The sequence below is a fragment of the Equus quagga genome, chromosome 13 (genome assembly GCF_021613505.1).
Source record: "Equus quagga isolate Etosha38 chromosome 13, UCLA_HA_Equagga_1.0, whole genome shotgun sequence".
Classification (NCBI taxonomy): domain Eukaryota; kingdom Metazoa; phylum Chordata; class Mammalia; order Perissodactyla; family Equidae; genus Equus; species Equus quagga.
In genome coordinates this window covers 79174820-79187713 of record NC_060279.1, presented here as the reverse complement: position 1 = coordinate 79187713, position 12894 = coordinate 79174820, and the positions used below count along the sequence as shown (strand labels likewise).

Sequence of the window (12894 nt, the reverse complement as noted above, 5' to 3'; positions counted from 1 at the left end):
TGCCTTCTCTCCTCAAGTGGAGCAGTGGGACGGGCTCACACCTCCCATCATGCTCATGGGGGAACTGAGGCTTGGTGAGGTGACCTGGCTGCCAAAGACACACAAGTCAGGGACAGAACAGTCCCATAGCCTCAGCCGCTTGGCTCGGGAGTGCCCCCCTGACAGCTCTGGCACCAAAGATGTGGAAATCCCCTCGAGGGTCCCCGAGAGCCAGTACGCTCACCTCCGGGGGGGGGTCCTGGCCTGTCGCTCCCTCCTCCTGGCTTCCCGAGGGTCTCCTGGCTTGGCGGGCTCAGGAGCGGGAGCAGTGGTTTTAGGGGCCTGTGGTGGGGCTGGAGGTGGGGCTGGCTTCTTCACCAACTTCTCTCTGTGATAGGAGACGGAGGGAGGGTCAGACGTGGCTGGGCAGCAGAGGAGGCCCTGCTGGCAACCTCAGGGCGTGGCGTCCCATCGTTGGGACGCGAGGTCGGCACAGACACGAGAGGCCATTTCCTGTCAATCCCATGTCACTCTGAGGTCTTGGAGTGTCTCTGCCCAGCACCATCCCGCTTCCCTCTGAAACGCAGGAACAGGAGGTGCCTCTGAAGAGCCCACAGAAGAACTGAGAGCTGGTGCCGTGCTCCCTCAGGAATGTGGCCCCCACACAGCCTCGCTGGAGACCATGTACCTAGGCTGCCCTCGACCTCCTGCCCAGACATGAGGTGGCCCTCTGACGGTGCTGGGTGCGCTCACGTGTGGGAACCACACTGCAGTGAAGAAAATGGCCCCCAGAGCTTCTCTTAGTACTGTTAGCGTGGCAAAAGTATTGTGCAAATTATCTCCATGGCACTGAACTCGTGGCTCAGCTGGAGCACGGCGCACAGCACTGTATGAGAAACCCTGTCAACAAGTGGATGCAGCAGCAAACAGTCGTGGGCAGAATCGAGCCGCTCAGCACAGCATCAGGGTCAGCTGGAGTCTGTGCCGAGAGAGACGCAAAGAAGGAAGCGTATGCCCATGTGACGTCATCTGTACGAAGTCTGCGCTGGCACAGCCTCTGCAGAGGCTGAGGGGTCCAAACGGCGGGCTCTCACGTCTGTTAGGCCGTTGAACGGTACAACGGAGATGGTGTGGGGCATCGGACATGTCACACCTCAACACCATTTGCTGTCTAACAGTGAGCTGTTCAGGGTTCTCTAAGTGTTTCTGAGGCCTGTTAGCAGATTCCATTCAGGACGAAAAACCCTGCCGTGTAGAGCTTTTCACTGCCTGCCACGCAGGAGGTGCCGGGCTACTTCCTGCTAACCAGTTAACCAACGTGAGAACGAGTCCGAAAGCAGGACCGGCGGTGTGGCAGGAACAGGAGCCAGGCCAGTCTGCGCAGACGTGGGCTGCTTCGGCCCTCCGGTATCAGGGCCACCTTGACCTCCGAGTGCCCTGAAGTGCCCAGGAAGCTGCAGGAGGGGAGGCCACCTTCACTCTGGGGCTGCGACACAAGGCCTTGCATGCTAGGTGTCATGACGTTCACATAATAAGTTCTAAATGTTTCTAACTTCTCACGTTAGTCGCATCTGTTGAGAAGGATCAATATGACCGGTTCCAGGAGCAGGAAAAAAGGTGCAGGACGAGAGGGAGTCTGGCAGGGCTGCTCCTTTTGTGGGCAAGACACAGCTCCGGGGGGAGCATGGTGGGAAACTACCTCCGACCTGCCTGCGGGCCCTCCACTTGCTCCTAGGAGCACAGCTGTCACCATGTGGCCCTGAGGTCCACAGCGGGCAGTGAGGCCAGGTCTGTGCCCTGTGGCCTTTGCACACCTTCCAAGGGTCCCGTGTGCAGTTCCCACTGGGCTTCTCCCCAGACGAGACATGAGAGGGAGGGAGAAGGCTGGAGGGTGCCAGCTTCCTGAGAGGCTGACAACGAGCACTTACCCTGCTTTCCCGGGAGGCGGGGCTGGCTCCCCCTTGGTTCTGATGGAAGGTCTGTGTGGGGAAGGCGTCGGGGATGGGGATGGGGACGAGGAAAAGGACCGGGACCTAGGGAGGAAACAGAGGCATGAGGAGGGAACATCATGCGGCCTGGTCTGCGCCTAGGAACACTGGGGACACCGCCCCAGATGCACAGAGAGGCCACCACGAGTTTCTACTGATTTGCCTCAGATTTAAAATGGATTTCAGGCAGTCCTTGGTCATTCCCTGAAGTACACCATCAGAGGAGAAAGGAGAGTGCTGGTGGTCCTCCTGGAGGCCGTGGGGCCCAAGGCAAGATGGAAAAGGCACAGGCTCTGCTCTCCATGCTCCTATGAAACTCCTACAAGAGGACACAGCCTGACCTGGCCATGGCAAGACCAAGGGACCGAGGACCAAGCTGGGGAACTGGGCAGATTTGCTCGGGGCTGAGTGGGGACCTGAAGCAGGGGCTGAGGGTGGCTCTGAGCACGACAAGGCAGGCCTGTGAACAGACGTGACAGCGCTAAGAGGTAGGGGCTGGCCCGGGGAGTGTTCCAGCTGAAGGAAACTGTGACGAGCTCCATTTCGACACAAGTTTCAGGTGTCAGCAGGATGGATAAAGAGTGCTGGGAAAGGGCCGTTGGGCTGGGAGGGGTTCCAGGAGGCACGGCCTGGCCAGGCTGCTGACTCCTCTGTACCGGGATTCACGATGACATCACACAGGAGGTAAGCCTTCGAAAGGCTCATGGGTTGGCCGGTTTTTCCCCTACTTAGAATCTGTCATATAAGATTTTCAACATTTTCAGCAAAACTACCACTACAGCTAAAGTAACAGCAGACTCCCGCAGTCACACCGGCTGCGATGTTCAAAGACAGAGCCGCACAGGAGAGACGCCTGTCTCCTCTCCTGTCCTCAGACCCCTTTACTTGGCAGGGGCCGCCGCGGCAGCAGATGGGGAAGAATGCCCAAGCTGACTTCCAGGAAGCTTCTGTAAGACAGTGCAGCATGGTGTCCCCGCCAAGACGTCCTCCTCGGGGTCACTCCCTCCCTGTGCCCGTTCCTCAGAAGGGGCTGCTGCAGAGTCAGTGCCCCCATGCGGGGAGCAGGCAGGGCAGCACTCCTGTCACTGTCCGCAGTGGCCACATACATGCACCCAGGGGCAGCCGCGGCATGGGCCAGGGGAGAGCTCTGCTGAGTGAGCGGACACAGGAACGGTCCTGGTTGGCAGTCAGCGGGGCCCGGAGGGGAGGTGAGCAGTGAAGAGAGTGCTCCATCTTGTGGAAATGGCTAAGAAGCTTAGGATCCAATTGGGAGGCTACTCTGCAGCTGATGAGGGACAGTTTGGGACACAGGGCTGGGTCCCGAGTGGAGCTTCTCAGAGCTGGGTGACGAGGAAGTCGAGCTCCCTCCTTGGGGTACACCCGCAGGGAAGGGCAGCCAGGTTCCTGCCGAATTCCTCCTACTGGCCCCAGAGGCTAGCCCCGTGCTTCACTCAGTGTGAAGGCCTGGCCACCCGTGAAACCGAGCTGGCGGTTCTTTCTCCCACCATTGAAACCTTGGGCGTCCTCACAGCTGCCCCCAGCCCTGACCTCAGACAACGCCACAGGCCTTTTTCCCAATCTCGCCTAGTGTCACCAACTGCCCACATGGAGGACAGACTGGAGGTGACTCCTCACCCCGACTATGACTCCCTAAACCTCCAAATGTCTCAGCGTGGCTCAGGGTTCTTCCCTACGGCTCATCAGTCTTGTTTCTGAAATGAAGCCACACATGGTTTCTCTTATCGTTGATGCTCTGATCAGCGTCCTTTCTGCCTTCTACCTCGCCTCCTACATGCAGCAACCCTGACTGCCCCACGACTGGCGGCCTTCCTCTGCTGCCCTTGGGTGCTGCTTATACTCCTGGCAGGAAGGGTGTGAGGCCCGGTGCCCACAGCTGACCCTCTAGACATCCTTAGAAAGAAGTGTGCTTTTCTTTCCCACAGCTGTCACTCTGCACAAGATCCAACATTCACAGAAAACAGGCCCCACGTGTAATCTACTCCGTTTGTTCTTTGCCCCACTAAAAATGTCAACTTGAACATCAGATCTAGTGACTTCGGTGGTCTCTTCATGCTGTTCTGGTCCTCTCTGCAACCTAAGATGACTGCCAGCAAGGGGCACACTGGGGACAACAGCCCACCGCAAGCTGGCACATCTGCTGACAGGCCTCCCAAAGAAGTGTGTGTGGGGGGTCTGCGTGGGGTTCTGTTCACTCACTGGGATGAGAGCCCCCACAGCTACTCCCGTGGCGTTCAGGGAGAGCTGTGCTGCGTGAGGGGACAGAGCGAAGTGACAGTGGAGCTCGGAGAGGGCGCAGACAGGACTGAGAGCTTGGTGAGCGTCTGCGTTGTCAAGGAGGAAGCTACAGGACAGCAGCCTCCCTCCAGGCTAGGATTCTCCTCTCCCAACTAAACCCTGAACGGGGCCAAGGGAGAGGAAGGGGAGCCGGGTGGGGTCCCCACAGGGGCATCTCACTCAGGCTGGCAGAACGAGACAGAAAGGGACTAAGCCAGCCAGTGGTTTCTCCAGGGCTGGACAGGGGGCGCGATGACATCGGGTCTGTGCACAGGTGGGCACATGGCAACGTGACCGCTGGGAAGCTCAAGAACCAAAGACAGAGCGCACTTTCCTGTTAATCACGGAACCAAAGACTGTTCCCACCAACAACAACCAAGAATCCTCTACAACTCCAGACAGAGTCTGCCTCTTTCTTTTCAACTGGGAAAACACACAACTTGTTTGATCCTCCTAGAACAGTCGAGAACTCCACGTGAAGATGGAAATGTTCTACATGTGAACACCCAAATGGGGCTCACGCACACTTCAGAATTTTCACTGTACTGGAAAGTGAACTGCAACATGTGGCTGGCCGCCTCCAGTGGACAGTGCAGCTACACATGGTGTGGCTGGGGCTGGCGCTGACCCCATAGCTGCCTTATTTCTCACTTTAGCAAACCCCCAAAACAGGCCAGCGTTGGTGCTGCTTCTGAACCACCGACTGACGTGCGCTGTGTTCAGAACTCCCAGCACCTGCAGTTTATCTGGCATCTTGCTGCGTGCTCCATTTCAGAATCGACCACGGGACAAACAACCTAGCGACTCTGTTCTGAAAACTGAGTCCCTGGACAAACACGTCAGGACAGAGACCTGTCACCACCCAGGCACCTCTAGACGCTGTGGGTCGCACCCAGAGGTGCCCACATCCACTGCAGCTGCTGGGCCGCGGGGACGTACCTGGACCGGCTGCCTGAGAATGAGCTGTGTCTGGAAGACCGGCTGGAGTAGGAGCTGTAGGACGAGGACCTGGACCGGGAGCGGGACGAGCCAGAGCCAGAGTAGGACGACGACCGTGATGATGACCTGCACAATTCGAGGAAGGGGCGGGGGCTGAGTCTTCCTCCGGCCGCCTGCCCACTGTGCTGGATGACGGCTACACGTGCATGCACACCCCCTGACACCTGTGTGGAGACACTGCCATCCAGTCCCCCTTCTGGTGGGAACGGTGTTTAGAAACTGACAGCTGGTGTGCTCATTTTTGCGGAGCGACAGCTCCTGGGCCCTTGGTGGACAGAGCCAGGACATGTGCGCCACGTGTGTAGGTAAGCATGTTTGACCCGTGTGTGTACCTCTCTATCTGTCCACCCGTGCATGCAGTGAACCCTGAGCCCAAACTGACCCTTCCGGGCCCCTCTAACACCCCAGACTCCTCCCGGTGCCCCTTTCCCATCTGTACTCCTGTCTCTGGCGAGGAGACTCAGCTCTCACCCGCCATCCTCACTCGGCCGTTCAGGCCCAGCATGCACACATGTTTCTGAGCTGCTAGCCAAAATCACAGGAGAAGGGGACAGACAGAGCAGATGATGGGGCTCAAGCCCTTCTTCTGCTCTTCGGCCTCACAGCGTCCCTCCCAGAGCGACTTAGGGCAGCGCTGCTCCTCCCTGCCTCCCAGGCCAGGTCTGTGCTCCATTCTGGGCCACCCGTGTCCTGGCTGACCCGGTGTTTATTTTGGGCTATGCGAAGCTCCTCCATCTGTCCACTTGGCCGCTGCTGCTCTAGCGCCCCAGTCACTCCACAATCTGCTGGCCAGCCACACCCCTCAGCCCCACCGACTCGCCCTCAGGCAGCAAGGGCGCAGAGCGGCCTGCCACGCTTATGGAGCAGCCATTCGGGGCAGCGGCCTCCTTACCTGGAGGAATTGGAGGCTGAGGCTGACGAGGCTGATGTTTTTCGACGCCTCCGTGCCCGGCTAGGGGAGACTGACACCCCGAGTTTCTTCTTGGGAGACTTGGACCGGCGCCAAGGGTCCTTCCACTCGTCGGCTCGCTTCACCTGTGGCCCTGCAGAGGCGACCTCCTTCTTTGGTGGTTCAGCTTGACGGCTAAAATCACAGAGCTATTAGTAACTCCCAGGCCACCTTCCACTTGACAGCACTGCTGTATGCTGAAAGAAACTGAGAGGTGAGGACTGTGACAGCACTGGCTTATTTGGGGAATGCCTGAAAACTAAAGGGTCCTGGACAAGAGGCAGCAGATACTCCCCTCACAACAAAGCTCACCGTGAACCAGAACCTCAGAGCTCTCCACAAGGCTCCACGCACACGCAGCTTTTTCAGGGGGATGTCTTTCTCCTTCATGGCACCTCCCATACTGGTACTTACTGAATTCCTATCTTTCCCACCACCCTGCGAGCTCTGGGTAGGACAGGGACGGAGCTGGCTCCTCCAACACACTCCCTCTAGAGCCAGCACCCGGGGTGCACAACAAACACTTATGAAATTAAAGGGTAATGAAGTACGTTTGTTTTCAAATGCATTAGAAAGTTGGTGAATTATCAACCCAAGCCTTAAACATTTCCTTTGTTCTCTGACTTAGGTTTAAAGAGCCTGGTTTAATTCACCCAGAGAACATCCTGAAGAGAGCCCCAGAGAGAGAGAAAGGAGACAGCAGCCCAGAGAAGGTCACAGCGGCGCCCAGAGAAAAGCCATTAACTGCCAGTGGTCAAGACTGAGGGCTAGTGGGTTAGTGAGAGGAGAGCACAAGGCCCGCCCAGCAGCTTCTCCGGGATCCCGGTGGGGCTGCACACGCTGTGACCGGTGGGCAGACGAGATCAAAGCCTTCACAGTAAAGCCACACTCTGCGGTAGCCAGTGGACCAGAAGAACCCAGGAGCCCTCCTCCCAGGAGGGAGGCAGCTGGCGACGGAGTCCTGACCATGTGAGCCCGCCCACCCCACTCAGGAGCTCAGGGTGGAGAGAAAGGGGGAGCAGGGAGCTCTGCCGTGCTGGGCGGAAGCTGAGACCAAGCCAGGGTGCCCTGCGCCCCACAGAAACACCCCACAAACCAAAACATCTTCCCTGAAAACAGCCAAAGTGCAGGGGCCCAGAACCACTAATGGCAGTTTAATGTGAAGGCATCTGTTGGCCTTGTGATATATGTTTTTATTAATTAAAAAATCATATAGGAGCCGGCCCAGTGGCGCAGGGGTTAAGTTCTCACGTTCCGCTTCTCAGCGGCCCAGGGTTTGCCCGTTCGGATCCCAGGTGCGGACACGGCACCACGTGGCAAAAGCCATGCTGTGGGAGGTGTCCCATGTATAGAGGACGATGGGCATGGATGTTAGCTCAGGGCCAATCTTCCTCAACAAAAAGAGGAGGATTGGCAGTAGTTAGCTTAGGGCTGATCTTCCTCAAAAAAAAAAAAAAAAAAAAATCATATAATTTAAAATTTTCAGAAAATACACAAAGTAGAAACAAGGAAATAAAAATCTCATCATCTTCTTCTCTGGGGACAGCCAATGCCAGCATCTCTGCGTCCCCTCCCCACCTTTCTCGTATTTTCCTTGATGAACACTCACGTGTGCACTCACACTAATTTTGAACACAACTGGGACCTGCCTGCATACTGCTCGGCCAGCAAGGGGGCTCTCTCTTCCCACGTCGTCCATCTGTGGACACGTGGTCTTGACTATGTGATAATTCACTGTCACACGTCACAACATCCGAACATTTCCATACTGTTAGCTGTTTCTAACTTAAAAAAAAGCAACATTAAAATGACCCTTTACGCCACAACTAGAAGGACCTGCAACTAAGATATACAACTATGTACCAGGTGGGATTTGGGGAGATAAAGCAGAAAAAAAAATGACCATTTATATATAAATCCTTATGGACGTCTTGTCTTTTTAAGCGCAAATTCCTCAGAAGTGGAGTCAGTGGGCCACAGGAGAGGAGCATTTTACAGGTTCTTGGTAAGTTGTTGACTACTTTCCCTGAAAGTGAAACCAAGTGAGACTCCCCAGCTGTGCGAGGTTCCCAGTGACCTCGCTCTCAACGAGTCTGAGCTCCTGCGCCACAAAGACCACAAGTACCACCCAGTCGAAAATCAGCCCCAAGCTGGGCAACAGCGTCCACAGAAATGGCTCCCGTTTGTTGCCTGAGGTCCCAAAGGGCTGGAAGGTTCATCCTCCGGGCTTCCTGGCCACCTGTGAGTGTTGGCGGCCTGCTTTGTTCCTGGCCAGTCTTCCAGAAGCTCTTCACACACGAAGGCCCTGCATTTCCCCAGGCTATTTGTGTGAACCGTGTTGGCGGTGGTGGCTGACACTTTCAGTTGTCAAACCAACCTCTTCTCTGCGTAGTTTCCTTTAGGTTCGCGGAGCCCCTCTCCACTCCAGGTCACAGTCACTACATTTTATCCTAGCTGATCTGGAGTTTCTTGCCTTTCAACCCTACTCTGTGGTGTGCCTGGAATTAGTCTGTTTTAGTATCTGGTACGTATGGTCCGGCACAAGGGGACGATCCACGACCCTCCCCTGCTGACCATCGCCGCAGGGCTGGCTGACAAGCTTCTCTGTCCTGAACATGTGATGCAAGGCCGCCTTTGATGTATATAAATTCTTACTGGGAGGGGGGAGTGCTCGCGGGCTCTGCTCTCCATTAATCTATCTACTCTCATTCTGAAAGCCCATCTGCAGACAGGGCCACAACATAGTCAAAATTCCCAATACTCTTAATGTTCACAGATTTCTTGGTGCGTCCTGCCTATGTCTCCCTATGGAGGAACTTGAGCAGCGCTGTCAGACCCCGCTCCCCTAGTCCCACTGGGCTTTGCATTTGAAAGTTGTATTACACTTACGAACAGCATCTTGCCTTTTCTTCATGTCTTCTTTTACGGGTGTCAGCAAAGGATAATAGTTTTCTTCATAAAAGATCCTGCCTTTTTGGGACTGATTTTTAGTTACTGCGGATTCTCCACCACCAGCATCTTGGTCTACACCTGGCTTTGCTGTGACTAGCATCTAGTTAGATCACATCGTAACAGTTAACAACCATTGCCTGTTGATATTTTCTGAACCGTTTAGTCAGTCAATCTACAACTAGCAAGTTCCACACCTATCAGGCCCAACACCTAACACTTAACACTGCCCCAGGGACACAGTAAACTGAGGCCTAAAATCCCTGCTATCTCAGCCCCAAAGCCTGAAAGCTGCTGCCACACCAGCTCCTCAGCGTGGCCTCCTGGAAAAGCCCAAGAAGGCAGTGAAGCTGTGGGACAGCCCCGGCCTGTTCCAGGCAGCCCGGGCGCTGCTTTCACCTTTACACTTCCTGGGTTACTGTCATTCTGAGGCTGCAACAGGAAATGGAATTCCTTGGCCACCAGGTTTCCCATTAGTCACCAGAATGGCCCAGCTCTGTCAACTGCAGCCTTTCTAACAGGGAGAGAGAAGGAGGCGGAAACCCAGGGAGTGACTCATGATGCAGCCACGACAGGACTCAAGTTCTTGCTGTAGCCATGGGGACCCTGCCCCCACCATGGCACGAAAAGAAAACCATATGAGGCCAGAGACGTGGCCAGCACAGGCCTCCACAGGTTCTGAGAGTCAACACTCACCGGGAAGACTCCTTCACTTGCTCTGAGGATAAGACTACAGGTTTTAAAAGCTGGCTCCATGGCTGGCCCTGGGGCCAAGTGGTTAAGTTCGCACGCTCCGCTTCAGCGGCCCAGGGTTTCGCAGGTTCAGATCCTGGGCGCAGACATGGCACCGCTCATCAGGCCATGCTGAGGTGGCGTCCCACATGCCACAACTAGAAGGACCCACAACTAAAATATATAACTGTGTACTGAGGGGATTTGGGGAGGAAAAAGCAGGAAAAAAAAAAAAAAAAGAAGATTGGCAACAGTTGTTAACTCAAGTGGCAATCTTCAAATAAATAAATGAATAAATAAAAGCTGGCTCCTTGAACAGTGCCAGAAAGAGGCCTGGAGGAGCCCCAAAGCCTCTCATTCACTGTGCCAGTGCCCAGACTTGGGGACCCAAACCAGGAAGAAATGGTTTCAGACTTGGATGCACAACTAAAATCATCAATTTTAATGGTAGATGTTTTGGAAAGAAAAAAATGACTGAATGAACTGTCAGTAAAGAGTCCACTAAAAATCCATTTGGGGAAAATGCTAATATAATATTGGAGAGGGGAGAGAGAGCAAGATGGGCGATGCCCCCAGATGCTTGGCCCCACAGCCACTGTGTGCGGCATCTGGGGAGCGTGGCCACCATGCAAAAGCAGCCATCCTCTCCAGGCCATCTCTTCTTCCTTACTTCTCTATTTCTAGAAAGTTTTCCAAACTTTCCTAAATTGCCATGTTTTACATTTATTACAGAACACATCTCAAACGTTATTTAAAATTTTTTACATCTCTGTAAAGAAAATCTTTTAATACTGTTGACTAGTACATACTTAGGCATTCTACTAAAAACTGGTCTTAGTGACATATTCTCACCTCTCGTGGGGACCTCCGAGGAGAGGCAAGGTCCTGCTCACTGACGGAAGGCGCTAGAGCACAAGGGCTCCTGAAGAGCACAGTGCTGCTGGCGTCAGTCCTCAGCTCTCTGAGCTCACCACCCTCGGGGCCAGCACTCGTCCCGCACCCATCAGGAGGTCAAACACGACCCAGGTGGTAAGGCAACAGTAACTAGAGGACACAGCGTAGGCTGACGTGCTCCGCAACTCCTGGAGGAGGCCGGCACCTCTGACCACCGGGCCCACGACCTGCGTCCAAGGTGGCCTGACAGGTTTGCTCTCTGACTGTGGGGCTGGGGTCACACCTGGGCCTCCAGCTGATGGCAGAGAAGTAGGGCTGGACCTCTGCTTTCTGAGAGAGCCCAAGGCACCTGAAGCCAAAGCCCTTCTCTCACTGAATGCATCTTCACATGGCACAGGGGCTTTGGTGGGTGGCCGTGTAGAGGGGGTGGCAGGCCTGTTGAGGTCGTGGTTGGTTCATTGGTTTCTTTGTCTTTCTGGTTTTCCAGGTCTCATTAGCCTCTCCTCTGGCTGTTGCCATTCAGGAGCCGAATGGGGAGCAAGGACCTCGGTGAGGAGGACCAGCACCCAAAGCTGGCAGCACAGACTTGGAATTTGCATAAACACTTCTGAACAGAGAGGGGAAAAAACCCTCCAGTACCCTGGGAGGGAGCAAGTGCCTTCCCCAGATGCAGCCACAACACAATCTTATCTCCCAGGCACCTGACCCTGTGCTCAAGGCCACAGGGGAGAGACTCCAAGGAGCAAAGGTCAGCTGTACCTGTACCTGTGACGACTGTCACACAAATACAACAAAGGGCCCTTAGTCAACTCAGGACACGCCTCACTCTTACATCAGCGGCCAGAGGTGTGCAGTGCCCATGATGCAAGAGTGTCAGGAAACTCCGACCTGAGCAGCTCCAGGTTTGGGGTCAAAGACGAAAAAAGATAAAAAGAATGAAGGCCTCTTCTCAAAGCAAAACATTCAACATCTGATACAGATCTGGGAGAAGGGCCTTCGAAGCACATGGACTTCTCCCAGACTGCACTTGCTTACATGTGTTTCTTGAACAGCTCACAACGCCCTTCACAGCAGCTCTATACTACCTGAATCGGAACCTTTGTGGGGCATGAAACAAAAGACCTGTACTCTGGCCACCTCTCTTAGAACTGAAGGAAACCGCCCACAGGGTCCCAAATGGAGTCCCTGTGTCCCCAAGTGCTGGCTCAGGGCTGCCACATCTCTCTCCTGGACTCCTGGGTGGGCCCCTCCCGCCCAGCCCCCCTGTGGACATCCGAGCAGCTCCCAATGCCAGCTGCCCCCCTCTCTGCCCAAACACCACGCCCGTCTCCCCAAGCGGGGTGGACGCCCGCCAGCTGAAGCAGCCCTGAGCCTGGCAGCCAGTCCCTCCCTCTGGAACACCGACCTCCGGCAGAAGCCCACGAGTCCCCCGTCCAGGACTATGACTTTTTTATGATCCACCCAGCTGGCTACAACCCTCCTCCAGCCTCCACCAAGCTGTTTGGCCCTCTCTCAGGGAAGGTGAGAAAGTGACAGAATTTCTATCTCCTAGTCACGTTTCTCAACCTTGTGATCCCTACAGGACCCAGCAGAAGGCCTGCAACACAGGCCAAGTGCACGCTGACTCGATGAGGCACAGAGCAAAATCCCAGAACCCTGACAATTCCAGGAGCCCAGAGCCTGGTCCTGAGCCATGGCCTCAGATCGAACAGAGCTTCTGCCCACGAAGGGCTGCCCTCACTGCCGACTGTTCTTCCAAGTGAGGCTGGAGAAGGTGGGGCAAGACAGACAGCCCTCTCCAGCAAGGGGAACCAGGGCTGGAGAGCCGCCACTGTAATGCACAGACTTTGAAAATGTACTTCAACTGAATCACAAGCAAGTTGGCCTGAGAGAAAGGCAACTGCTAAGAAGGATGAGACACATGTTCCCACCCACTCACACTTTAATTTCTGGGTGAACAGAAAGAAGAAAAACCTGCACTGTTTCAAGTGGTGGGCAAGTGTCATTAAGACTTTCTGTTTCAATGGTGAGGGCTTGTCCCTCAAATACATTTTCCGACATTTCCAAGACTACTAACGTTGCGTTAGGTTTTCACATCAGGTCTCTACT

General features: G+C 55.0%; 1 protein-coding gene across 2 annotated transcripts in view; it reads right to left on the bottom strand.

Annotated features, from left to right (window-relative positions):
• ZC3H18 (zinc finger CCCH-type containing 18) overlaps window positions 1-12894 on the bottom strand; it is a 60596-nt gene that overhangs the window by 5587 nt on the left and 42115 nt on the right. For both annotated transcript variants that reach the window (XM_046682789.1, XM_046682790.1), the window contains 4 exons: window positions 6154-6345; window positions 5202-5327; window positions 1908-2012; window positions 224-367 (listed from right to left, as the gene is read on the bottom strand). In XM_046682789.1, coding sequence (XP_046538745.1) covers window positions 224-367; window positions 1908-2012; window positions 5202-5327; window positions 6154-6345 — 567 coding nt within the window. The remainder of the gene's footprint in view (window positions 1-223; window positions 368-1907; window positions 2013-5201; window positions 5328-6153; window positions 6346-12894) is intronic.